The sequence below is a fragment of the Hyperoodon ampullatus genome (assembly GCF_949752795.1).
Source record: "Hyperoodon ampullatus genome assembly, chromosome: 3".
NCBI lineage: Eukaryota > Metazoa > Chordata > Mammalia > Artiodactyla > Ziphiidae > Hyperoodon > Hyperoodon ampullatus.
In genome coordinates, this window is record NC_136916.1 from 42,585,296 (window position 1) to 42,612,468 (window position 27,173).

The following is a 27,173-nucleotide window of genomic DNA, read 5'->3' on the forward strand; positions in this document are numbered from 1 at the left end:
ATATATGTGCCACATCTTCTTTACCCATTCATCTGATGATGGACACTTAGGTTGTTTCCATCTCTGGGCTGTTGTAAATAGGGCTGCTATGAACATTTTGGTACACAGACAATGAAAATCTTTACATTCATTGTGCTGCAATGTTATAACATCAATCAGGAGAACATTGGTCTTTCACGTGCTCTAACATTCTTAAAAGCAAAGAATTAAATCATTTACACAGGCAATTGAACTGAATAGGGGCTGAAAATTGTGGCTCTCTTCTTTTGTCCACTTACCCCTTTTTGCAAAGGAGTTTCTTTGTGCTTCATTGGGGACCAGGTAACATGGAACCCCAGTGGTGACGTAAGAGTGAGCTCACAAGATCAGGAAGAAAGATGCTCAGGAAGTCACTTAAGTAAATGTTGTGGTGGAAATTGGAACATCAGCAAATCTGAAGGCAATGTTACTGTTCATGGACTCTAGTCAGATGTACCCAGGTTCAAGCCTGGCTCTACTACTTACTAGCCTTGTGATCTTACTTCACAAGGCTAGTAAGTAGTAGTCTTACTTCCTCTCTCTAAGCCTCAGTTTCTTCACCTCTAAAATGGGGATTAAATAGGACTGCGTCAAAAGGTTGTTGTGAAGAATAAAAGAGAGAATGTATTTTGGAGCACAAAACACAGCCCCTGGCACATGGTAAGCACACAGTACAGGTAGCTCAACCAAGAGGTCTGGGCAGTAGACTAGGGGTAACAGGGTTCAAAGGGGGTTCAGAACAGGTGGTCACCACACTGAGCTCTGACAGCCATTGCTTCTGCAAAGGCCCTGGACTTTAAAGGCCTCTTTTCTTAGGCCATCCAGTACTCTCCAGATCAACTGATCTCTTGGTGCAGACACTCTGAGCATTAGGGACCCACCTGATTAAGGGGATGGTTGACTTCTTTGAGACAGAACAAAGCTACCTCAGTGCTCATGTCTGAATACAAGTCTTATCTTTCAGATAGTGCAGGTAACAGAAACTTGGCCAGACTAGAGTCCAAATTTCACCTCTGTTATTTCCTGTATGGCCTCAGCCAAATCACTTAGCTTCTCTGAGCCTTAGTTTCCTCATCTCTAAGTTAATGATCATACCCACTTGCAGACAACAAGGCATCTAAAGGGTGTCACAGGGCGGATGCTTCAGTGATGCCTGGTATTCTCCTGCCACACATAAAGCCCATCAGAAAATGTTTACATCCAGGGGAATTTTACTAGAATGAGTTCTTAGTTTCACTATCCAGCCTTGAAATGAGGTCCAGGTCTCTTCTTCATCTGAGTTTTTACACACTCCCTAACAGACTGGGCAGAAGACCTGTATAGCAGCTTACACAAAGCCACAAACTTGGACTTACTTATCATTTGTTTGGTGATGGAGTCTTAAATCTGCCACTCTGATTCAGTTCTTGACCTGATAATACTCTTCAGTTTAAAAGAACCATCCCTAACTGGAAATGACCCAATCTGAGACTGGTAGGGACCCACCCATCCAGTGAACTGAATCAAAACTCTTCTCTGCCAGGACATCAAACTGTATTTATTTGTGTTGGGGGAATAATGGCCTCTTGACATTGCCAGCCTGGACCTGCCTCCTGGACTGTTATCCCAACCACCCACAGAAATATGCACACCACCTACTTAGGGACGGTCCCCACCAAGTGCTTGATAAGTCCAGTATTTGTTCATGGTCTCAAACATAAGTGTGGTCTTTAAAAAGGGATGCAGTGATATTTTTATGAGTGTTTAATATGGGTTCTCTTGCCTTTTCCAGGGAAAACAGAAGCCTATTTGGAAGCCATTAGAAAAAATATTGAATGGTTGAAGGAACACAACAAAAAAGAAAATAAAGAAGGTAAGGAATTAGTGTCGTTATAAATTGCAAAGTTCTCCAATTTGTCAGGAGCTCTTATTTTTTATTATTTTATTTTATTTTGGTCGAGCAGCTTGTGGGATCTTAGTTCCCCAACCAGGGATTGAACCCCGGCCCACGGCAGTGAAAGCATGGAGTCCTAACCACTAGACTGCCAGGGAATTCCCAGGAGCTCTTATTAAAGATTCCCACAATCAAAGTAGGCTAAAGTCCCCTCTCAGAGCCCAAAAGACTCTAGGTGCTTCTCAGATGCGGAAGGGAATAGACCTCCATTTCTCTTTATTTTTCAAATCAGCCTTTCAAGCAAAGGCATTTTCTTTTCTTTTCCATTTTATTATAAAAAATGTCAAACAGGAGCAGAGAGAACAGTATAATGAATTACCACGCATCCATCACCCACCTTCAATAATTATCAACATTTTGCCAGTCTTGTTTTGTGTACCCACCCGCTCCCCTTCTCTTGGAGTATCTTAAACAAAGACGTTTCCTGAGCACGTATTAGGTGCACCCTGCAGTCACGAAGGTAGTCGCTCACTTAGTTAAAACAAAACACAGAACCAGACTCCGTTCTGAGTGCCAGAGATGTGAAGGACCATAAGATGCAGCCCCTCACCCCCTGCCAGGTTGCTCACACCATCAATAAACCTCCGGTGGGCCCTGCTCAGGGCTAACACAGATAACATGGGGGTGCAAAGGAGGTGAGAGGAGGGGGCACATCTCCTTACATCAGGAGAAAGAGCTGCAGGAAAGCCTTTGCTGGAAAGGCAAGGAAGAATTTACGAGTGAGGAGAGATAGAGGCAGAGGGAACACTGGTGCAAAGACATGAAGGGACAAAAGAGAGTGATGCACTATGGGAACTGGAGCCAGTTTTTCAGGAGCACTGAGGTCTGCAGACAGGGCTGGGGAGGTGGGCAGCGGCCAAGTCAGGAGGAGGCTTGTGCACCCTGCAAAGGAGGTTAATTTTAGCCCAAGGGCTTAAAATTAGGGCTTAATTAGGTTAAGGACTGAGAAATCTCTCTGGCAGCAGTATGGTTACAGGTTGAAAAAATAAAACCCCAGGGCTTCCCTGGTGGCGCAGTGGTTGAGAGTCCGCCTGCCGATGCAGAGGACACAGGTTCGTGCCGTGGTCCAGGAAGATCCCATATGCCACGGAGCGACTGGGCCCGTGAGCCATGGCCGCTGAGCCTGCGCGTCTGGAGCCTGTGCTTCGCAACGGGAGAGGCTACAACAGTGAGAGGCCCGCGTACAGAAAAAAAAATTTTTTTTAATTAAAAATAAATTTAAAAAAATACAACCCCAGAAGCCAGGTGAGAGATAGGAAGTAAGGATCTGGAGCAGATATAATGCGGCTTAAACCAAGGCAAAGCAGAGGAAATAAAGAAGAAGGGAGAGGCTCAAGAGCTATGTGGAGAGAGGATTCTAGTATGATTCCCAGGTGTCTGGCCAGAGCAGTTGCAAAGTGATGCGTTTAAAATGAGATTAGCAGTGCTTTTCAAACTTGAAAATGCATTCAAATCATCTGTGGAGCTTCCAAATATCCTAATGCCCACAAGACCACTAAATCAAACTTGAGGGGCAGGACCCAGGCATCAGTATTTTTTAAACTTTCATGATTCCACTGTGCAACCAAGTTTGAAAACCAGTGAGATAGAACACAGTGGGAGCAAGAGGTATGTATTTTCAGCACCCCTTTAGCCTGTGATCATACAAGTTGAGTGAGATGGAAACAATTATCAGGTCTTCACACATACTTTATTTGGTTCAAAATGATATGAATTTCTGGGCTATCAGTTCCGTTAAAATTCACATGAACCATATTTCATCAAATCTGTCACTGATTGAAAAATGCACCATTGTTTCATGTACCACTACAGAAGAAAAATTAGAACATGCCATCAATTAATGCAAAGACTTTAAAAATTTTTTTAAGTTTATCTTAGAATCAGTGTAATACAGTATGTACCAAAATGCATTCTGAAACCAATGTGAATTGTAGGGACCAACCATTTAGAGTATTTATGTTATTTCTTTCACTGACTAACACATGAATCTGACTCCTGGTCATAATCAGCAACATCTTGCAATTCAGTCTTGCATTTCCAGAAACGACCAACCTAGTAAATCATGGAACCCTAGTGCATGCATATTGAAGGCTCTGTGAGCAAGCTTCCGAATGACAGTGGTGGGTATGATGCTCCCTTCTGCCTCCAGGAAGTGAGGGTGACATGCAGTTCACCTTTCTGAAGGCAGAAACAGAGAGCTTTTCTTCCCCTGCCTTCGTATGTGCTCTGCCTGACTTGGGCTATCTCTCAAAGCCTGTGGGGACCCAGTCCTAGAGCCATACAGCTTCTGCAGCTGTGGGAGCAGGAAGTCTCACTATTAGTTCTGACCTTCCTTAACCTCTGCAGATGCCCTTTGCTTGACAGGGGCCTGGGTGACCTGAATCTCCTTCCCAAATCCAGGAAAGGGAAGTCCATGTGATGTGACAGTGAGGAAGATGATGAAATCTTATGGAGCCTTAAAAAGAAAGTTTGTACTTTTAGAAAAGTGAATTACAGTCCTTATCTCTTTTGAGCCTTACAGCCTTAAAACCTCTTTTAAGTAGCAAGTTAGCTACTCCTAGTGTGCTCTAACAGCCAGCTAGGGCAGAGCTGGGATGGACGCCAATGGCCTTTCCTCTGAACCATGCCAGTTTTCCCATGGCACACAGTGACAGCCATGTCATCAAGAGACCATTTTTCCATTTCAAAAGAAAGCAAAATATTTTCCTTTGTCCATTCAAATCACCTGGACCACTTCACAGCTGTTTTGGGGACTCTGCCTTTTGTCCCACTAAAGATATTGACCCAGAAACGGTTCTGAAGAACTAGTGAGGATTAAAAGGTGCCTCTCTGTGCCCTATGAGTCGGTCAGGAATCAGCTCGGGAGGTGCACACACAATCTACACTCAGCTTGATTCTCTAACTCGCGCCTGAGAGAAAGGGAAAGTCAACAACCAAAACAAAACTGAGCCTCCAAATACTTACTGAATGTTTTGCACGTGTTAGACGCTTCATATTCACTACTTCAAGGCCGTAGAGTGGTCAAAGCAGTGACTACAGACAGACCTAAATTCAGAACCTGACTCTATTATGACCGGAGCAAGTGACTTACCTCCTCTGTCCTGTTTCTTCATCTCTGAAATGGGGACACTAATGCTTTCCTCAGGGGTTTTTTGAGGAGCAAATAAGATGATGGTTGTAAAGTGTCCAGTGCTGGGAGTTCTCACTTCAATCCTCACGGCCAAGCCCAAACTGAAAGGAGCAAATGCCCTCCTGGGTGGAGAGGAAACAACCTCTCTCTGAGCCTCAGCTCACCGTGGTATGATAAACACCTGGTGCTTGTACAGAGGTCCTTCAAGTCTGGTTTTCCTTTCATGCAGGGGCTTAAAGATGCCCAAGTGACCCAGGTTCAGCTTCTATTCAGGGTAGCTGAAGGTGGCCATAGAATGCTCTGAGCTTTTGTATCCCCCACTCTCCTTTCTGCTCCATAGGATGTATTGTACGTAGCCATTAAAAATGGTGTTTCTGAGGAATATCAATGCTCACTGTGTAAATTGAGTGAAAGGAATTAGGTATAAGGTTGAATGTACCCTGTGATCATAACCGTGTTGAGAAAGATATATCCAAAAGCTAAAAGGAAACAGAACAAAATATCCACTCTGGTTGTCAATGATTAATAGAATTCAGGTGATTTAAATTTTATTTTCATGTTTCTGTATTTTCCATATTTTAAAACAATAAGCATATAACACTTAAAGAATCAAGGGAAGATGTGGGGTTTTTTTCAAGCCTTCAGAAAGATGCCACCAGCAGCCTCCTTACTTGGTTGAGGATCTCTTTGTTTTTTGTGGACGGTTCAATGGTTTACCTAACTTTTTTGTTTTTTGTGGACGGTTCAATGGTTTACCTAACTTTTTTGTTTAAGTAGGACAGAGGAACCAAAAAGAGGTTATGGTTTCATTTTTCACTCCATGCATGTAATTCAAACAACATGAAAATCAAGGTAATTCTTAATATGGAAAAAAAAAAGTGGGTTGTCACAGCAACATGGGCTTAACCAGTGTAACAAGTTCAAGTCAGAACACCTGGTTCTGATTATAACTTTTACTAGCGGTGTGACCTTGCATAAGGCCCTCAAGCTTTAGGGTCTTGTTACCCCAAGTGTGTTTCCTGAACCAGCAGCATCAACATCTCCTGGACCTTGTTTAAAAGGCAGAATCTGGGGCACCACCTCAGGCCTACTGAATACACATTTGCAACTTTCCAAAAGCCCCAGGTGATTGGTATAAATATTAAAGTTTGCCAAGGCCTGGTTTATGAGCCTGTTCCCTCTCTGGTCAAATGAGGGCTGTTCTCCCCACCTGAACACCTTGAAAAGTTGTGATGAAGAGCAGATGGGATAACATAATGCGTGTAAGCATGATTTGAAGCTGCAAACTACAGCACAAATGCCAAGAACTAAAATGCCTTCCAACGTGAAAGACAGGGCATGGTAATGATGTTCTACAAAATGCTTCTTTGTTAATGGTAATCACTGTAATGGGCTGTGCTTTCCTTATCTTTGCTCATGATACTCTAATGATATTTTCCAGATTATGACCTTTCAAAGATGAGGGACTTCATCAACCAACAAGCTGATGCTTATGTGGAGAAAGGCATCCTTGATAAAGAAGAAGCCGATGCCATTAAGCGTATTTACAGCACCCTGTAAAAATGGCAAATGACCCAAGAGTCTTTTAACTGTTTCAGAAAACATAGTGTAGCTTAAAACACTCCTAATTCTGTGATTAAAGTTATTTTGACCCAAGGATTATTAGCAAGTGCTGAATTTACAGTAGTTAATCTGTTAGAAGTAGTTAAAACATAGCTTTCTTGCCATAAAAACTATCCAAAAAGTAAAGTTGTATGTAAGCTGAGATTTTGTATATAGAATCCTTATTTCCTTATAGATTTACATTTTATAAGCAGATATATGTTGCTTTGGAAAAGCCTGTAATGGACTGAACTTAAAACTGAACCCTCATCCCACTGTGTCACACATACAAGCACCCCCTGAAGAATTAGGGGGTTCTGTTTTCAAGGCATGCTGGGTACCAAAGCACCTCGTAGGATATCTCTGTTATAAGATGTCATTTCCATACCTCTTCCCTTTTGGGAGTTTAAATAAATTCACATTTCCTCATAGCCTCTATAGCTTAAAGTATAGCCATCTGCTTTTGTGCCTGCTCCTGCTGGCTCTTTATCAGGCCCAATGGCACAGAAAGGAACCTGAAAAATGGGCATAGGATTTGCTGGATTTAGTAACAATTCCCCCCCACTCTCAACATTTTCTATTAGTGAGTTTTCAGACACTGAGTTTTTCTCTTAAGAGGGATACTACCTATGTACTTTCCAAGACAAATGAGGTCATAAACGCTACATAAAGCAAGATAAAAATTGATGCCAGGTCTGAGTTATCTAAATGGAATTTGATCCAAGCCAAGCTTTCTCAACAGAGAGCAAGAGGGCCAGGAAGTAGGGTAGATATAGAGATAAAAATCATTCCCTCCCCTGTGAACCAAAGCTGGTAGATGAGTTTCCCTAGAGGACAAGGTTAATGAATGTCAGATCCCCGAAACCCCTCTTCCTCAGCCACCACCACCAACACAGTCCTGGAAACAACACACAGTGACCCAAGGGCCTCTGGAAGTGTTAATGCTTTGAATTAACAAACCAAAGAATGCTTTGAAAATGTATTATTCAGTATAAGTTAAGTACATAAATATTTTTCTATACATTTCAGTTGAAAATCATAAAAATAACTTAATGCTATGTATATCAGCTGTCACTGCTTCAGATGGCTTCTGACACCTGTCTTGAACGTCCCTACTTCATATTCAGTTTTTGGTGAGGACCGGGGAACATACAGGAAAGCTACAAGAGGCTGTTTTCACAGGGAGGAGACCACTGCTGCTCTTCCCCACCCTCTCTAGAATTGCAAACACAAAAACCACAGCCTGACACACACAGAAACAAAACTCAGTATGTTCTAGAGAAGCCAATACCCATTGGTGAATGGTGAGAGGGAACTAAAAACGTCTTTGCTGGAACTATACTTGCCAAAGCACAATGAGTCAGACTGTTTTCATGAGTCATCTTTGATAACATGGCTGACTCGACTTCACCATGGCCTTTAGTCCAGACACGCTGCCTCTACATTAGAGAGAATTAACTGATTATGACTCAAGCACTTTAACCATTCACTTTTCTATAGTTTATCTAAATATCTATGCAGTATTTTTAAAAATGAGACATTTACTAAGGGAGTTCATTGTAGCTTTCAGAGCACATTGACATTCCTTAGCTCCTACTGATAAGCAGGACAGAATGGAGATCTTCAGTCCTGTTTCATACATGAGGTTCACAAAAAGAGCACTGGGGGCTTCCCTGGTGGCGCAGTGGTTGAGAGTCCGCCTGCCGATGCAGGGGGTGTGGGTTTGTGCCCTGGTCCGGGAGGATCCCACGTGCCGCGGAGCGGCTGGGCCTGTGAGCCATGGCCGCTGAGCCTGCGCATCCGGAGCCTGTGCTCCGCAACGGGAGAGGCCACAACAGTGAGAGGCCCGCGTACCGAAAAAATAAAAAAATAAATAAATAAAAAAGAGCACTGGACATGCTCAAACTCTGATGGCCAAGAAGTGGTAAAGCCAGGGTTAGAACCCAGGTTCTTGTCTTAGTTCCCTCCTCCACAGCACTTCCGTGTGCAAGGCAGCAACTAAAGAACTCTAGTCCAGGACGTTTCAACTGTGGTCTCAGTGAATTCAGTTTTTAGTAACTTGAAGATGAGGGAAGAGATGTTTTGGCTAGGAATTGCTAAGAGAGACCTTAGGCAAAAATAAAAAACTCAGAAAAATGTTTTTGAGATTGTGGTCTTCATTTCAAATTTGAACTTATGTCTTTTTTTTTTTTTTTTTTTTTGCGGTATGTGGGCCTCTCACTGTTGTGGCCTCTCCCCTTGCGGAGCACAGGCTCCGGACACACAGGCCCAGTGGCCATGGCTCACGGGCCCAGCCGCTCTGCGGCATGTGGGATCTTCCCAGACCGGGGCACGAACCCGTTTCCCCTGCATCGGCAGGTGGACTCTCAACCACTGCGCCACCAGGGAAGCCCTGAATTTATGTCTTTTGGATAGTGTTTTTGGACTTGTGTCTTTTGGATTACTCTCAAATTTCAGATTATTTTATGTTAAATAGCATAAAAACTATTAACATTAAAAAAAAATCGCTGGGGCTCCCCTGGTGGCGCAGTGGTTGAGAGTCTGCCTGCCGATGCAGGGGACACGGGTTCGTGCCCCGGTCCGGGAAGATCCCACATGCCGCGGAGCGGCTGGGCCCGTGAGCCATGGCCGCTGAGCCTACGCGTCCAGAGCCTGTGCTCCGCAGCGGGAGAGGCCACAACAGTGAGAGGCCCGCATACCGCAAAAAAAAAAAAAAAAAAAAAAAAAAAATCGCTGGACTTTTTTAGAGGCCTTGACCTTTTCTTACATACACAACTGTTTCCCTTCCTTTATTTTTTTTCTTTTAGCTTTCTGCTTTTCCAACTACCTCCCCATAGTTCAGGTAGTGGTGGATACAAGAAAATAGCAAAGCATGACAAGGAGATCACCCTATAGCAAAGATGATAATAACGTGAGGAAAAAGAAACATGAGAAATAAAAAAAAGAGGTTATTATGAGAAAAAATAATGAGGAAAAAACCCCAAAATACAAGGGATTGTGGACGTTATAAACAAACAAGAAATTCAAGACATGGGCAAACAGCTACTGTTTTCCCATTCATGTCCCTGTTAGTCTCAAGGGGTAGATATATGCAGTTCTGGTTCTACAAGTTCTGCTGCACCAACACCTAAGGGCACTTGTTTCCCACTTAATGGAAGACCTGGAGGAGCAAGGCAGGGAGAAGAAAATGAGGAAAAAGAAAAGAGGGAGAAGAGAAGGGAAACAAGGTCCTTCTTGCCTCACAGAAAGCAGACTCCTTTTGGGATGCTGGTGAGGGATAAATACAAAGAATTTTTGTGGAAGCTTAAAGATTTATTTAACCTGATACTTGAATAGAAATGGAGATCAAAAAAATTTAATTGCAAATAATACATTGCTTAAACTTTACTGCTGTAACCTGTACATATAAAAAACTAAGACAAGTTATGTGAATAAAAACCTAACCCTTCAATTCAAATGAGCATTTGACTGTAAAATGCTGTAAAACATTCTATAAAGTGACTTATCAATGAAATCTAAGCTAAAATTCACCAGTGTGTCCAGTCATGGTGTTGTTTACTTCTTCTTTTGATATATTCCATATTTTCACTATATCTGAAAGACACAAAGTCAGATATTATTTAAATGCAAAGGTTACTAGTAATTGCAATGTATTTGCTTTTAGATTATTGAAACCTTTTTCAAAACTGCAGTAATAATAATAAAGACCATTAAAGTAGAGGAGAAGCTGTCACCATTTAAAACTATAATTTAAAAATAAATCTAATATTCCCATTTGTTGAAAAAAACTGAAGACTAAAATATGAAAACATAGTTTATTTTCTCATTCAGACTTTTGGAGTTTATTTTTACAAAATAGCAGACAAAATTTGTTTCTTTACAGTAATACAGAATATGTAATACATATTGAAATATATATATATATATAGCACTTAAGTTATAAACACAGCAAAATCAGCATCACTTAAACAGCAACCATGTTTTTCACATAATTGGGATTTCTCAGGAAATAAACATTTTTACCTTGAATATGTAAACAGTCTGTGGCTTTATGTCAACTAGTATTTACAAAAGCTAGTCTAAAAACTACCACCGCTTGCAAAAGTGATGAGCTTTAAGATACAATTTTGCTATCATGCCATAATAAAGACTGAAAATCATAGAAAGCCAGAGGGAGCTAGTCACTTCAGTGCAATTGCTGTAGGTGGAACTACTTAATTGTGATTTAAAGATGTATGCTATGAGAATCCAAAAGGGATGCTTTTGAATCATCAGTTGTTGGTTTCTTTATGATCTAACCATCTCTTAACCCAGGTTAGATTATGCCCCCGATCATCTAACTGTGATAGAGGGAAGCTGCAAAGAGACTTTCTTCATCTCTGAAAAAAAGAAACACAGCATAAATCAGTGTTTAAAAACTGTACTCAGAAAACCAACACACATTCATTATACAACTTAATATCCACTTGCCAAAGAAGGGCAGGAGTTATATCAACTTATAATATCATGCATGCCTTGAAAGTTGTACAAAATGCAAACATTTACTAAGGAATATTTCATTGTCCCCATTTTACTGCTGTCTCAGTTATTGGAATAAAGAATGGTACTTGTTATATATTTGTATTTGTTTATATTATATAAATTTATATTAAATTATAAATTAATTATATTCACATTTATATTTGTTTATATTCTACCTCTTTCTCAAAAGGATTTGAGGTACCTACAACAAAAGGCATACATATAATATGAATAAAATAGAAATTAAAAATCACGACTAAGGAAAGGAGAAGGATACAAATATATTAACCATCAGTAATATTGTAGTAGTTGAACTGGGGACCAATTTTGGCTGCAAGCTTCCTGGTAGCCAGGGCAAAAAAGAAAACACAATAGGTTGTGCCATTCTTGGAATGATAAAGGAAGAAGGAAACCAATTCTATAGGAGAGAGAAAGTTTTGCCCTAGTACCAAATTAAAGAACAAAGAAAAAAAGCTCACATGAGATCTTATATAGGAAACACCTGGTAACAAGTAATGTCTTTGGCAAGTTTTATAAAGAACAGTATTTTACAAGTAATCTCTAGGGCACTACTTCCTCTGATGGTGTCAACTAGATGTCTACTTGGATGCTCTCCAGAACTGCTAGCTGGACAGTTATGCTATTAAAGCAAAGAAGTAAACATTTTATAAGAAGTAACAAAAACAAAAGCATTGCAACAGATAAAGCTTTATGCAGAATGCAGTAGCTCTGTTTAGACTTTATACATTAAAAATGCCTGTCTAGAATTAAAATCTAGCTTTTAAAGCAAAAAAAGAAAAGAGAATTTGACCAAGCAAGGACATCTTAAGAGTAATTTGTTCAGCCTCTGACATTTTTCCAGCATATTTTTACCTGCTCTCTTCCTTTAGTTTCTTGGCTGCCTGTGTTGATAACTTAATCTGCAAGTCCAGCCTCTGCAGGAAATCTCTGGCTGACACTTCCTCGGGCTGCATGGGCTGAGCATCAGATTCTTGAGGACTGGGAGGGGAAAGGTCTTCCCCAGCCGCTACCAGGTCTTCTTCGTGAGAAAAACTATCAACAGTTTCATTTTCTGGAGAATCTATTGAGTTAAGTCCATTAAACAGCAAAGGCTTCTCTGATATAACTGGGATGTTCAAAGTTTTCTTCAGAAATATACAATCATTGGTAAACAGTTTATTTGCCCTTTTAATCTGCTCCATCTAAAATATTTTAAAAAAGCAACAGAGTTACATATAAATAAATCCAAAAGTAGGGTTTATTATACAACACAAAATAAAAATATTCATAAGCAAAATGTGTGCAGTGCTATCTCTGGACCTGAAATTTTTAATTCAGGGTTAGTCACCTCCCCAGATACCCCCAGTTATTTCAAGGGTGCCAGAAAATTCTCTTTCACAATTTTATAAGAAGAAAGACTAGTTTTTCCCTGCTATATTATTTCCCCTACAAGGCAGCTTTTACCAAGCAGCCTTAAATCCCTGAAGTTAAAAAATGTAGAATATTTAGCACTTATTTAATACACTTCAATCTTATTTTAACATTTCTATTATCTGATTTAAAAAAACAAAATTCTTAGTGTTGTGATTTTCCTTATGGAGTGCTTCCCATCTCTAGAATTGTGTTTGGTAAATGTAATGGATACAGAAGGTGGTAAAGAAAAAAGAACAACGAGAATTAGAAAGAATGGTGTAGGCTGGGGCTGCAGTCATTAAGAAAGGCCTCACGGAGAAGGTGGGATTCTGATTTTGATTCTTTTGACTTTAGATGGACCTTGAAGAATGGGTAGAAGTGGGACAGGTAAGGAAAAGAGGTAGGGAGCACTTTACATAGAGTATCTTATTTTTTCTACCTTACGGATTAGGTATTTGAAGATCCACTTTTCAAATAAAAGAAACAAAACTCAAGGAGATTATGTACCATGGTATCATCATACAACCAGCAGATGAAGAAGCTAGAATTTAATACAGGTTTCAAAACTTCTAACTCTTTCATACCCTGTGAATTCCTCCAAACCAAAGAAATGGGGATAGCAGGTAGGGGTGAAAGGGGGAATGGAATTTACATATGTTACCTCATTTAACTTTGCTAACAGAACTGCAAGCTAGATATTATCACCTCCTTTTTACAGAAGAAAGTGAGACTCAAGGGAGTTAAGTGGCATGCCTAAGTCCACAAATGTGGGTAAGTGCAGACAGGACTCTTGCAGAGCTGTCGGAGAAATACCTGCCCTCATGTTAATCACACCGGACTATCATGCATCTGCAGACTTCTCCACCCAACTAGCCTAGGAGCTCACACCATGCTAGGTTCTTTACATGCACTGTACCATCTAATTTTCTTGTGAGGTATTGTCACCAAGACAGCTTGGTACAACAGCTAAGCACACAGGCTTGGGAACGTGACAGAGCTAATTTCAAATCCCAGCTCCACCAACACGAACTGTCTGAACATAAGCGTGTTACTTCTCTCATTGAGCCTATTTCCTCATGTGTAAAACAGGTATCATCTACCCTTCACAGGGTTGTTGGAAGGATTAAATGAGAGTTTATACACGTATATGCATAGAGGATATGGATATAGGTGTAAAGATATAAATGTGAAAGGGAGAGACAATTCAGAAGTAAATGGTACTTACTGTCCATTTTCCCATGAAGAAATTAAGGCACACAAGAGATGACTGATTTGACCAAGTGCATATGGCTCCGCAACTGTATGAACCAGAATTTCCGTCTCACTCTAAAGTCCATACAACACCAAGATTAAAGTGCATGACTAATGGAACCCAATTCTGGGATCCTTTAATGCCAAATTGACTGAGTGAAAAAATCAGATTTCCACTTCAAAGAGCCTGAAAAAATAATGGTTGAATAAAATGGGCCCTGTTCCTCCTGCTTTCTAGCTATAAGCTGAATCCATACAAATAATACATTCAATGCTTTCTTTTTTCTTTTAAAGATACTACTTTAAAGTATCTTTTGTGTAGGGTGGTCTTTTATGTTCTAGTTTCTAGTTAAAGGAGAGAAGGCAAGGGTGAGAAAGAACATGAATAGGCAGGTACATTTTTAGAGACAGAATTAACATCTAAAAATCCTAAGTATCTCTGGTCTAGTTTAGGCTTAGATTTGAGCGAATTAAAGAACTTGAAAACTTATCCATAGCAGGTTCAGGTATATCCTAATCTGCCTTTAGTGCCTCTTGTTTTCACCACCTAGCATCCATGTCCTCCACCTCTCTTAGTATATGGACTTCCAGGGGCACTGAGCCCTCCCCTGGCTCCAGGGTGAGCACATGACTCATTCCTGCCCTTTGAAGCTTCACAGTGTCCCGGCTCCTGAAAGGTCACAGTCCCGTCTCGGAACAATTCAGAGATGCAAGGAGACTTCTGCTGAGTCTGGGAGGTGAGGGACCTCTATTTTTTCTGTGACAAAGAGACAGGCCTGGAGCTGCTGGCAGCCATCCTTCCACCACAAGGAACCTAACAACAATGCCACCTTGAAGGAGAGCGATCAGACCTCTGAATCAAAGCATGAAGCCAGAATACCCTCGCACCCTTCAGTTCCAGTAATGAGCCAGTAAATGCCACTCTGTTTTGTTTTTATTGCTTAGGCCATCTTGAGTTTTCTGTCACTTGTAAATGCAAGAACCCTCACTGATACAGTGCCCTTGAAATACTTATTGGCAGGGGCCTACAACTGCTACTAGACACTGTTTCCTGGGAATAATGATGGAAGACAGAAACAGCCAGGAACACCGGGATCTGATTGCTGAAGCTGGGCTGGGAACATCAGCCATTAACTGTGAATTCCCTCAGGTCAAGACCCGTTATTTCTATAGCCTCCCAGGTTTAACAAAGATCTTATGCACACTAAGTGCTTAGGATGGATGGATGGATGAATTAATTAATTAATTAATACAGATCAGAGAAACAGGCATAAAAGATGAACCCAGAGAAGTAACCAGAAAGGGGTGGTAAGTTATCTGTTTTGTTGGTTATTCTCCCTTTAAACCCACCCTCACCTCCCAATCCATCCCCCAGCCTTCTTGAACTTGTTCTAACTGCAGGAGGCTGACCTCTTCAGAACTGCACTCCCCAAGCCCCCTTGTTCTTGGAATTCCAGTCAGTGTTCCCAAGGAAGACACCAGCAGAACAACCACACCATGACTCTGGTGCCTACATCCCTCTACAGCAGAGTTCCTACCAGGCAGCCCCTTGTCCACTCCTCCCATTCTCCTCGGTGTCGGGTACCCCACTCCTTCCCCTGGCCCTCAGGCCTAGGGGTAATGTCTCCCTGCTGTTGCTAGTCTTGGGTGCCGCACCATCCCTTCCTGATTCTCATAATCCTATTCACACTTCTATAAATGTCCCTGCGATAAACCCTCTCTGGCCACACCCTTGGAATGCGCTAAATGTATTCTGTGGGGACCCTGGTACATCCATCACTCAGAGCAAGGCAGGCCATCATAGCCAGGCAAGGGGCTGAAGACAGGAAGCAGAAGACAAATGGACTGAGTAAAGGGCTGGGTGTAGTCAGGGAGTCCACAGGGGGTGAAGGGCAGGGCTCTCCTAGCTCTCATGCATGCCATTCTACCATTGATTCACCAACAGAACTGCCTCTTTTAACAAGTCTATGAGCTTCCCAATGTCAGGAACTGCTTCTTCTCCATCTCAGCATTGCCAGCAAGCATTTAAGGTGTATGTTGACCCTTATGGTCTAGACTCTAAGATGACACATGGTTGCCAGCATCAAGGACATCAGGGATATCCAGACATAGTTAGCATCAAGGTGGGAACCAATCTAAGGATGGGTAGATTTGAAACTGAAGGTGAAAACAGATAAAAGAGGTTAATATAAGGTAGTAGTTAGAAACAAGGGCTCTGGGGCCATACTTTCTAGGTTCAAATCCTGGCGTTACCACTTTCTAAGCATCCCCTATGTCTATTTTTTTTTTTTCTGTAAAGTAAGGAAAATAGTACTTTCCACACAATATGATTATTATGAGAATTAAATGAGTTAATTCATGTAAAACACTTAGAACAATGCATGGCACACAGGAAGCACTCAAAAATGTTAGCAACTATCATTAAACCTGGTTAAAAGTGAGAAAGCAACAAGTGAGGGCAGATCCTAACATGTATTCAGCAAATGAGGAGGAAGGAGGTAGGAATTTTCTCTCCATAAAAAATATTTCTCCCACAAAGTAAAAATGTATAAGAAAATTTCATATAAACAAGCCCAGATGAATAACATAATATATTGTCACTGCCCTGAGGTGTGAGCATTTTTTTTTCATAAGGTATTTAATTTGGTCTTAACTTGTTCTCCTTTACAACCATAGGCTCCAAACTCTATTACCAGTAGTGAAGTTAAGGAATGAAACCAGCCATGCAAAAAGCCAGGGGGAAAAAAAAAAAAAAAAGGAGTCTTTCCAGAAAGAGTAGTTACAAGGCCCCAGAGCAGGAAAAAGTGGTGTGGCTGAAATAGGGAGTAATGAGCAAGCTGCAGGCCACTCATATAATAAACAAAATTTGGATTTTACTTTAAATGTGATGGGAAGCCATTGGAGGGTAAAGGAAGGGAGTGACATGATTTGAATATCACTCCAGCAGCTTTATGGAAAATGGATTGGTAAGGAAGAGGCATTAGTGGAAACAGGAAGCCCAGTTATGGAAGAAACTGCAATAGCACAGATAAGAAATATAAATAATCCCAAACAGTGAAATGATATTTTAATTTGCTTTGGAATGTTTTATGCTTTTATCTGAACTTGGATGGGTCTAATGTTCTGGGAATTTCACCTCACATAAAACTAAGAAAAGTCATGATCCAATACAAGGAAGAGCTGAAAAACTCTACAGCTTTACCACCTGCCCTCTGTTCAATATCTCCTACTACCCAATGAACGCTGAGAATAGAAAGTGTGACCTTTTCAAAGTAATGCAGAACTACCCTCAGTTTCTTGAGAGCAAATGACTAGTGGGGGAGATAACAGCAACCAAATGCTTTCATTTTAAAACTGTCTCCTAATCAGGATTGAGTAGCATGATTCAGTGAAATTTACCATCTGCTTACTAAGAAACAATTTATGGAATAATCAAGTAAGAGCTGACAGGATGGCCACAAGGTCGACCGTGGTGAAATCAGCTAGAACAAATACCATCAACAACTTGGTTAAAATGACTCCCCTATAAATACATTTGTAAAGGTGAATTCACTGTGGAGGGAACTCACAAAACGTCCCCCGCCCCCAAGTTATCTCAATAGCTGCCTCTGGGCATGATCAAGAACTCTCCCCAAAGGCTACTTTCTTTTTTTTTATATATATTATTTAAATTGTTTTAATTATTTATGATTATAAATGCATAGACACCGATAGCTAGCATCATGCTTTTTTTTTTTTTTTTTGAGTATAATTGCTTCACAATGGTGTGTTAGTTTCTGCTTTATAACAAAGTGAATCAGTTATACATATACATATGTTCCCATATCCCTTCCCTCTTGCGTCTCCCTCCCTCCCACCCTCCCTATCCCACCCCTCCAGGCGGTCACAAAGCATCGATCTGATCTCCCTGTGCTATGCGGCTGCTTCCAAAGGCTACTTTCGATCAGCTTCATTAGGCCACCTGCCTAACTGGGAATGCAACATTCAAAGCTTCTTTTTCTTCCTCTCCATTCCTTAAAAACAGACAAACTGTTCTGAAAACATTTCAGGACCCATGATAACTAACATTTACACAGCACTGTGTTGCTTATGGAATATTTCCATATACACACAACTCTCATTTGATTATTATCATCATTATAGAGGAAAAGACTTAAACATTAAAGCATTCTCTCAAGATCATGTTCTAGTAAGTGCTGGATTCAACCTCCTCACCCTGCTGTCTCCTATTAAGTGCTAGGTGTTGGTGGCAGCGATCAGCCTCCTCCATTGCCATGTGCTAATAAGGGAAAGGATTTTTTCTTCTCCATGCTATCTCAGAAGAATATATGAGATCCCACTTATGAAATGTCCAGAAAAGGCAAATCTATAGATTAGAAAGCCGATTCATGGTTATCTGGGACAATAGAAGAGAACAGGGAGTAAGGGATCTTTTCGGGGTGATGGAACTGTTCTAAAACTGGATTGTGGTGAGGGTTGCACAACTCTGTAAATTTACTAAAAGTCCTTGAATTGTACACTTAAGATGGGTGAATTTTGTAATATGTAAATTATACATCAATAAAGCTGTTTTTAAATAAAGAATGCATGAGAATCTATTAAAACCTAAAACTACTAAGGGCTACTTCACCATACTTCTCACAACAGGTGGCACTATTTAGTTATGGTTCTCTTGACTTTGACCAGCAAAGGTCAACAATTTCCAGCAAGAGCAGGAGCTAAAGTTATAAACACAAAAGATTTATATGCACTTATATTTCTAACTCACTGCACTTGTTCCCCCTAAAATGATAATCATTTCACCTTTTCTCAGCAAGGTGACATCTGATAGGAGAAGTGTGAAGAAGCAAGTGGGCTTAGCAGCTCATTGGAGGAGAAAGAGAAGACCCCGGGAATAAAATTGGATAGGAAATGACTCAGGATATGGGGGTCAATGGTCTGGAGAGGGTAGAGGACAGGGAAGTTTCCAGGGGGTAACAAAAAGTTGAAGAAAAAGTTTGTGCAAATACGTTTCCCTCACTGCCTCTCACCCACTTTCAGTTTATATACAGGGCTGCCTACCAAAAAGTTCACAGCAGCAGAAATCCCAGCCCAAGCAAGTCTATGTCTGAGATTTGAATTACATTTAACAGTTTCTCAATTCATCCCCAGCAGTTTCAGTTTCTCTCTGTGAGGTCTTCCACCGCCACACCATTTGAAATTGCAGCTACCTCCAGCAGCCCTGTCTCCTTTCCCTGCTTAATTTTTTTTTCATTTTGCTTATCAATACCTGATATATAACATATTTTGTTTATTTACTAACTGTCTCCACTGACTAAAATATAAACTCCATGAGGGCATGGATTTTTATTTATTCACTAATGTATCACCAGAAAGGTAGAAGCTGGGAAAAAAGAGGAAAGAAAAATCAGATGAATGATAAACACTGTTGAAAAAACAAAACAGGAAAGGGGGGAGGGGCACTGGGATGAGGGAGGGTTGCAGTATGACACGGAGTGGTCAGGAAGGCCTCAGGGAGGAGACATTTACGCAGACTTGAAGGCAGTGAGGGAGCAAGTCACACAGCCAATATCAGCTATGTGATTTGTAGGTCCCAGAGAAAAATGAAAAGGTGGGGCATTTGTTCACAAATTATTAAAAATTTCAAGACAGCAACAGCAGAGCATTAAGTGCAGGGCTCTTCTAAGCATGGGGCCTATGTGACTACACAGGTCCCACATCTGCATGTACCTGTGGCCCTGCATGCAGCTATCAGGGAAAGCGTTCCCAACAGATGGATAGAACAGCAGGGGCAAAGACCCCAAGAAGGGACAGTGCATTGGGAAAGAGCAAAGAGGCCCTGTCTGTAAAACAGGAACATTCCTGGGCTCCTTTACTGGATATTCTGATCCAGCAGGTTCACTGGATATTCTGATCCAGCAGGTTCAAGGTAGGTTCTAAATTTCCAACATCTCATCACCTACGCCTTTAAACACTAATTTAAATACAACGTGGGTGGGACTGCCCTGGTGGTCCAGTGGTTGGGACTCTGAGCTTTCACTGCAGGGGGCGTAGGTTGGATCCCTGGGGCTGGAGGGGGGGACTAGGATCCCCCATGCCGCGCAGCAAAAAAAAAAAAACCAAAAACAGTCTAAATACGATGTGGGTGATCTTGGCAGTCAATATTAGAAACTTAACTCACTCAACTTCTTTCTGTTCAGTCCGGGAATGAAAAAAACATTTCTCCCTTTTTAACTTCCACCTGAAATATCCACTTCAATGAGTAAATCCGATTAATGTCTGTAGTTAATATCTGCAAGAATATCAATTCACTGTTATGGTGATTATCTTCACTTTCACTAGTTCTATAGAACCAGTGGAAAGAGTCTCTAACAATTTCATCAACTAGAGTTCAGGGTCCAAAGTAAATGAGAACCAGTGATTCTCAACCAACAGTGAGCGCTTCTCAGGGAATATCTGGCTATTTCTGGATGGGGGGGAGGGGGGCAGTGCTACTGGTATCTAGTGGGCAGAGGCCAGAGATGCTGCTAAACATCCTACAATGCACAGAACAGCCCCCTAAGACAAAGAGTTATCCAGTCCATAGTATCAATAGGGCTGCAGTTGAGAAACACTGAAACAGACTGTCTGCAGCTACAGATTATAGTTCCCAGTTCATTACACTTGAGCTTAACATCTTAAAATCAAGTCTTTATAAAGGTAATGAAAAACCTGATTTACGCTTTAATGAAAAGGGATAAATTTATAAGTAACAGGATCTACATCAGTGAAAATAGGAATTAGAAAGCATTTGATCAGGATTTACCTGATGGCGCAGTGGTTAAGAATCCGCCTGCCAATGCAGGTGACACAGATTTGAGCCCTGGTCTGGGAAGATCCCACGTGCCACGGAGCAACTAAGCCCCTGTGCCACAACTACTAAGCCTGTGCTCTAGAGCTACTGAGCCTGCACTCTAGAGCCTTCAAGCCACAACTACTGAGTCTGCGAGCCACAACTACTGAAGCCTGCGCGCCTAGAGCCTGTGCTCCGCAACAAGAGAAGCCACCGCAGTGAGAAGCCCGCGCACTGCAACGAAGCGTAGCTCCCGCTCACCACAACTAGAGAAAGCCCGCACTCAGCATTGAAGACCCAATGCAGCCAAAAATAAATAAATAAATTTATTTTTTAAAAAAAGAAAGAAAGCATTTGATCAAAGGTGGAGAATCGCAGTGAGCAGATGTTCGGGAGCTCCAAGCAACCCAAATGAAGTTATGGAGGGCAGTGGGATGCAGAGAGATTGCTGTGGGTAGGGACCAGGGAAACAACACTTCTCTGGGTATCATGGATTCCTAGGTGCAGTCAGCCTGGCCTAGTAGATAAGATGCACAGAAACCAGACAGAAAAGACCTCCCTTCTTCAGTAATCAAGATGCTAAGAGAGCTCTTGATAAGACTAGGATAAAAATAAGGATGGAGGGCTTCCCTGATGGCGCAGTGGTTGAGAGTCCGCCGTCGATGCAGGAGACACGGGTTCGTGCCCCGGTCCGGGAAGATCCCACATGCCGCGGAGCGGCTAGGACTGTGAGCCATGGCCGCTGAGCCTGCGCATCCGGAGCCTGTGCTCCGCAACGGGAGAGGCCACAACAGTGAGAGGCCCGTGTACCGCAAAAAATAAATAAATAAATAAGGATGGAAATCAGAAGTAATACCTAGGGCAAAGCAAATGCTTTGTCACTGTGCTAATTCAAGCTGGTCTCAATGAATACTTGGAAAATATCCTTACCTCACATCCACCTTCACATCTGTAAAAAGGAGATTAATTATACCTATCTCCAAGGCTTACTACGAAAATCAAATTGAATAAGAACAAGATGGAACAAGACAAATGCAATGCCTGGCACACAGCACGCATTCAGCAGAAAGTAGCTGCTGATACTTCCCAACACTGCTTTCCTCTGGCTCTGACTCAAACCAGGCCCCATGAATGCAAATACAAGAATTGAAGTTGGGCTTCCCCGCAGTGGTTGAGAGTCTGCCTGCCGATGCAGGGGACGCGGGTTCGTGCCCCGGTCTGGGAGGATCCCACATGCCGCGGAGCGGCTGGGCCCGTGAGCCATGGCTGCTGAGCCTGCGCGTCCGGAGCCTGTGCTCCGCAACGGGAGAGGCCAGAACAGTGAGAGGCCCACGTACTGCAAAAAAAAAAAAAAAAAAAAAAAAAGAATTGAAGTTCTATGTTCACATTTAGAAACCCTCAAGAGGGCGGAATAGGACTAACCATGGCATGAAGTCTTCAGTACATGCCTGCACATCAAGATCCCTGCTCTCAAAATGTTTAAAGGATAGAAGGACCTGCCAGGTAAACACATACCAGCGGGGGTGTGCAAAGGAGATGACTCAGTCTCTGTCACTGGTGAAGGGCCAGAAAGAGTTTCACTTAAAGAGAAAGATAAAGATAAGATCACCTTTCTTCCCATTGCTGTCTAGGGTGCTTCAGGAAAGAACATTGAAAACTGATATAGAACTCAAATGTAAAAAGGCCATCACATAGTTCAGAGTTAATTATAAGTAATTTTAATGAAACAATATGTTCCCTCAGCTTTCCATGTTCTTCCCAGGGGTGTAATGCAATAGGCCCAAGACACACACACTTATAAATTTATAATAAACACTGCTCTGCAGCTCACCTAGACCACATTCTTGGCCGCTGCTTAGCGACAGGAGTCACATTCACAGTTGCCAGTGAGCCCAGGGGTGTAATTTCACTTCTAAATAAAGAAGCATAATCAATAGAAACAGAACCATCCTGCGGGAACAACTGTACCCTTCCTGACTCATCACAGCGATTGTTTACCCAGAAAACAAAATTCTCTGCCCAAGTCCGCACCTCAGTTCGGCTTTCAGGAAATATATAGCAGTACGACCGGGGCTCAAAATCGGGCGAATTTGGCTCCCAGGGTGCCAACGCCCTGGTTCTCTTTGACCTTCCTTCCTCACGCGGCAGATCCGGTCCGAGTGCGGGCAGGGCATCGAGAACTGGATGCACCCACCCGGGGAGGGAGCCTTGGAGGCCCGCCCCTCTGGCTGCAGGACAGGCTCTGGCAACCGTAGCTGTCCCGGCAGCGCGCGCTGGGCGAGCGCTCGGGGCCGAGCCGCCAGGGGACGGCTGGCTACCTCCCCTACGCCCCGCTACTCGCTGCGCCCCCGCCCGCAGCCGCCAGCACTGCTCACCGAGACTCCGTACTTGAGCGCGATGCCCTGCAGCGTGTCGCCGGGGCGGACCCGGTGCTCTACATGGCGCTCGATGACGCCGGCGCCCAGCGGCGCCCGCACGCTGGCCGTACTGCCGTACGAGCGGGTCTTGGTGCGCGCCAGGCTCAGCGACAGTTCGGCCTCCTCGGCCTCGGAGACCGAGCGCGACGGTGGCGGCGGCGAGGGGGCCGAGGGCCGGGGCGCGCGGGGTCCGGCTGCCCGCAAGGACCGCTCGGGCGAGGAATCAGCCATGGGTCCTGCGGAGGCCGCCGGGTCGGGAAGCTCGCCAAGAGGGCGGCGCCTCGTCCGCCGCCGCCTCCTCTTCCTCCTCACAGGGGCTGCGGAAGGCCGTTCCGCGGGGACGGCGGGCTGGAGGCCGCGGCGGAAAGCTTTGGACCGGCCATGGCGAGCACCTGCTCCTACGCGTCCCGCCTTCCCCAGCGCACCTGCAGGGAGAAGAGCGAAACGAGCTCCGGCTGCTGCCCCGCCGACGCCCCGGCTCCACCCTGCGCGCCGGGACCCAGCTGGCCCTGCGGTGCGAGGAGCGGGGCGCGCTAAGGCCCCTCGCCGTGGAGCTACGGGGCCCCATCCCTAGACGCCCTCGGCCCCGGAGGCAACCCCGCGCCGGGCCGACACAGCCTGGTTAGAGCCCTACCCTGTCCGCAGCAAAACACCAAAGCTTTGCTCTAGCCTCTTTTATTGATTCCCCAGCAGGCGCCAGCTTTCTCAGACCTTCAAGCTCCCCCAGCCAAGGGTGCTTCCCGCTCCCACCCGATTACCCCAGGACCTCACAGAAAACATTAAGACCATTAAACACACACAGTTTCTCCAGGCCCATCTCAACAGCCTGGAGGGTCCGGTGTGCTCAACACTCCAGGGGGGATAGTGCTTCTAAGGCCGGGTGGCTGACCTCAAACTAACCCTCCAGTTGCTTTGCTTTCACTCTTCGTTGCACACCAGTGCCAATTTTAGTCCTGTGCGCCTTGAAAGTCTGCCTAGCTACCGTTCATTCTCCTGGCTCACTGCTTAGAATTTACTATCTGCACCCAGTTTTTTCTTATCAGTTTCCTCTTTGATACCCTGAAATCATGACTCCCCAAAGTTTTGTCATTAACGCCATCAATGACCTCTTATCTGTAGTCTTTATCTGAACACCCTCTCCTCAACTTTCTGGCTTCCGATCGTATTCTACACAGAGTGGGTGCGCGTTTACTAGAATCTAGCGCTCAGGATTCTGTTGTACTCTGGACAGCTCTCCAGGAGGAAGTATCCTACAGGCAGGTTAGGAGACTGGAGGTTTGATTCATTGGCTGAAGTTTTGATATGTTGCTGTGCTGGACAGAGGCAAAGGAACTAGAGTTTAGGAGACAGGACGAGAGCGGGGGAGGAACACGTGGACCCCGAATCACCCTCCCGCTCAAAAATTCTTCAGTGGCTCCCTGTGGACAGCAGTATTAACTCACACTGGCATTCAACTCTTATTTCCATTTTTATTATCCATGCTCTGGCCGTACCCCATCTACAACTCATCCTGCAAACTCCATATACTCCTGCCACTTGAACTTCTTACCCTCATGCCTTGCATATGCTATACCCTCCACCTGTAACCCCACTCTTCCAATACTCTCTGTCTACATTTAAGAAAATATTAAGGTCCATCCCAAATGATACATCCCAAAATGAGATCTTTCCTGATTCTTCCCACCTGTCCCCCTCCCCCAACTGCCCAATTGTTATTGTTTCTCCATTGAATATCCAGGTGGTTTGTACCTCTTGTTTAGCATTTAACTCGTGTTTTGTGTCATGTACTTGTCTTATTTCCTCTATACATACTCCTGGGAGGTATAACTAGATCTTACTCATCCTTTTTAGCTCCAGCAGTGCCTACCTAGCTCAGTGCCCTGAATAAAGCATCAAAAGTGGTTGAATTGAGGCATAGTAAAAAGATCCTGAAATCTAAATTAGGTAATTTAGCAAGAGTCTGCCATAGATGAACTCTTGGGTGGTGTCCAGTGTGCCTATCCCAGGACCTCAGAAAGAGGCAGAACCCCAGAGTTTCAATATATAAATGAGATCAGGTAATACTTCAAGAGAATAGGATAAATTGCCCTCAGAGTCGACAGTCTAGTAGAGAGATAGCATATAACATGTCTTCCACTAAAGAAAAGTTTACTGAAGAACTGGAAGTTTTTCTTTGAAAATTAATGAACTGGGTTCTATGAGGTATTATTAGGTGTTGTTTGAAAACGGTTCCATGATCAATTAATTGGGGAAACACTGCGATATATGCTTCCCTTTTGGAAATTCACAGTGCACATTAGGATACTGAAGGCTCTAGAAGTCCTGTAGTAAAATAAGGTATTGGATTTTGCTTGACACCATATTTCCCAAACTCATTTGACCATGGAACCCCTTTTTTTTTCTCAGAATTTTTACAATTTGGGAAATGCTGAATTAAAATGGGGAAAGACAGGCCTAAATAAGGAACCAGGAAGATAGTTTTGGGAGTCAGAGATTCCCAAAAGGCAGAACAGTATACATAAGGAGGCAGAAAATGAGCCAGGAAGGAAAAAGGCTAGGTAATGATCACTTAATTCCTTTACAAAAAGACCAAGTCCTCTGTAAAAGTGCAAGGGAAAAGTTATCACAAGAAATGTATGGAGATTTGAAAGCCATCCCACTTCTCTCTTATCAGAGCTAATTTCTAAGCTGTCCCTAGTTATTTTCAATTTCTCCAGCCATAAGAAATCCTGGGTCAGAAAATACCTCCAGAACAGTTCTAAAATGCTCTGAAATAAATTCAACACAGTTCTCAGAATTTTCTCCATGATTCCTTTTTGTGATCTTCACTAGCTCTCAGAAATTAATCGGCTTAAGTAAGTACTTATTTGATGTTGCATGGTTAGGGTTCTTTGTGAGTTGTTTTTTCCTAGATAGATTTGAGCTGTTGTCAAATATCTAGTGTTCCTGCGAATTTTTTTAAAATAAATTTATTTATTTTTATTTTTGGCTGTGTTGGGTCTTCATTGCTGCGCGCAGGCTTTCTGTAGTTGCTACAAGCAGGGGCTACTCTTCGTTTGGTGCAGGGGCTTCTCATTAAGGTGGCTTCTCTTTGTTGCAGAGCACAGGCTCTAGGTGCGCGGGCTTCCTAACTGTGGCACACAGGCTCAGTAGTTGTGGCTCGCGGGCTCTAGAGCACAGGCTCAGTAGTTGTGGCATACTGGCTTAGTTGCTCCACAGTATGTGGGATCTCCCTGGACCAGGGCTCGAACCCATGTCCTCTGCATTGGCTGGAGGATTCTTTTATTTTATTTTATTTTTTATTTATTTTATTATTTTTGGCTGTGTTGGGTCTTCGTTTCTGTGTGAGGGCTTTCTCTAGTTGCGGCAAGAGGGGGCCACTCTTCATCGCGGTGCGCAGGCCTCTCACTATCGCGGCCTCTCTTGTTGGCGGAGCACAGGCTCCAGATGCGCAGGCTCAGTAGTTGTGGCTCACGGGCCCAATTGCTCCGCGGCATGTGGGATCTTCCCAGACCAGGGCTCGAACCCGTGTCTCCTGCATTGGCAGGCAGAATTTCAACCACTGCGCCACTAAGGAAGCCCTGGCCGGAGGATTCTTAACCACTTCGCCACCAGGGAAGCCCCTGTGAATTTTATATCGATCTCTCCCTAATCCAAAGTTAATATCTACAATTCGTGGCTCAGATTGAATTTTTTGTACATTTATTTTTTCTTCTTCAACCAGAACTTCAAAATTAGTTTTATGTATATCTACCTACAACATAGAACAAACCTCATCATTAGTAGTGAACATTAGAAGCACTCCCTCTGAGATCAAGAATAAGAACAAGAAAAAAAAAAAAAAAGAATAAGAACAGGAAGGCTTCTGTTACTACTCCTGTTTAATTTTATTCTGGAGGTCCTAGCCAAGCAATAAGAAAAAGAAGGAGAAAGGGAAATGAAGATTGAAAAGAAATAAACTGTTATTTACCAATAATAAACAATACTAAAATGTTTACAGATAACACAGATAATGTCTACATTGGAACTGTTCAAACTATAAGACATAAGACTATA

The 27,173-nt window shown here is 43.0% G+C and overlaps 2 protein-coding genes across 3 annotated transcripts in view; one reads left to right on the forward strand and one right to left on the reverse strand.

The window, feature by feature from the left end:
• The window catches only part of SCG3 (secretogranin III), a gene marked incomplete at both ends in the record, with an annotated part of 38,343 nt that extends 31,702 nt beyond the window's left edge, over window positions 1–6,641 (forward strand). For both annotated transcript variants that reach the window (XM_079699700.1, XM_079699701.1), the window contains 2 exons: window positions 1,790–1,870; window positions 6,523–6,641. In XM_079699700.1, coding sequence (XP_079555826.1) covers window positions 1,790–1,870; window positions 6,523–6,641 — 200 coding nt within the window. The remainder of the gene's footprint in view (window positions 1–1,789; window positions 1,871–6,522) is intronic.
• Window positions 6,642–11,019: 4,378 nt separating this feature from the next.
• On the reverse strand, window positions 11,020–23,348 carry LYSMD2 (LysM domain containing 2; the record flags this gene model as incomplete). Its single annotated transcript, XM_079700716.1, has 3 exons — window positions 11,020–11,062; window positions 12,078–12,406; window positions 23,076–23,348. The coding sequence occupies 3 exons, from the start codon at window positions 23,346–23,348 to the stop codon at window positions 11,020–11,022; spliced, it is 645 nt and encodes a 214-aa protein (XP_079556842.1).
• Between the last annotated feature and the right edge of the window lie 3,825 nt (window positions 23,349–27,173).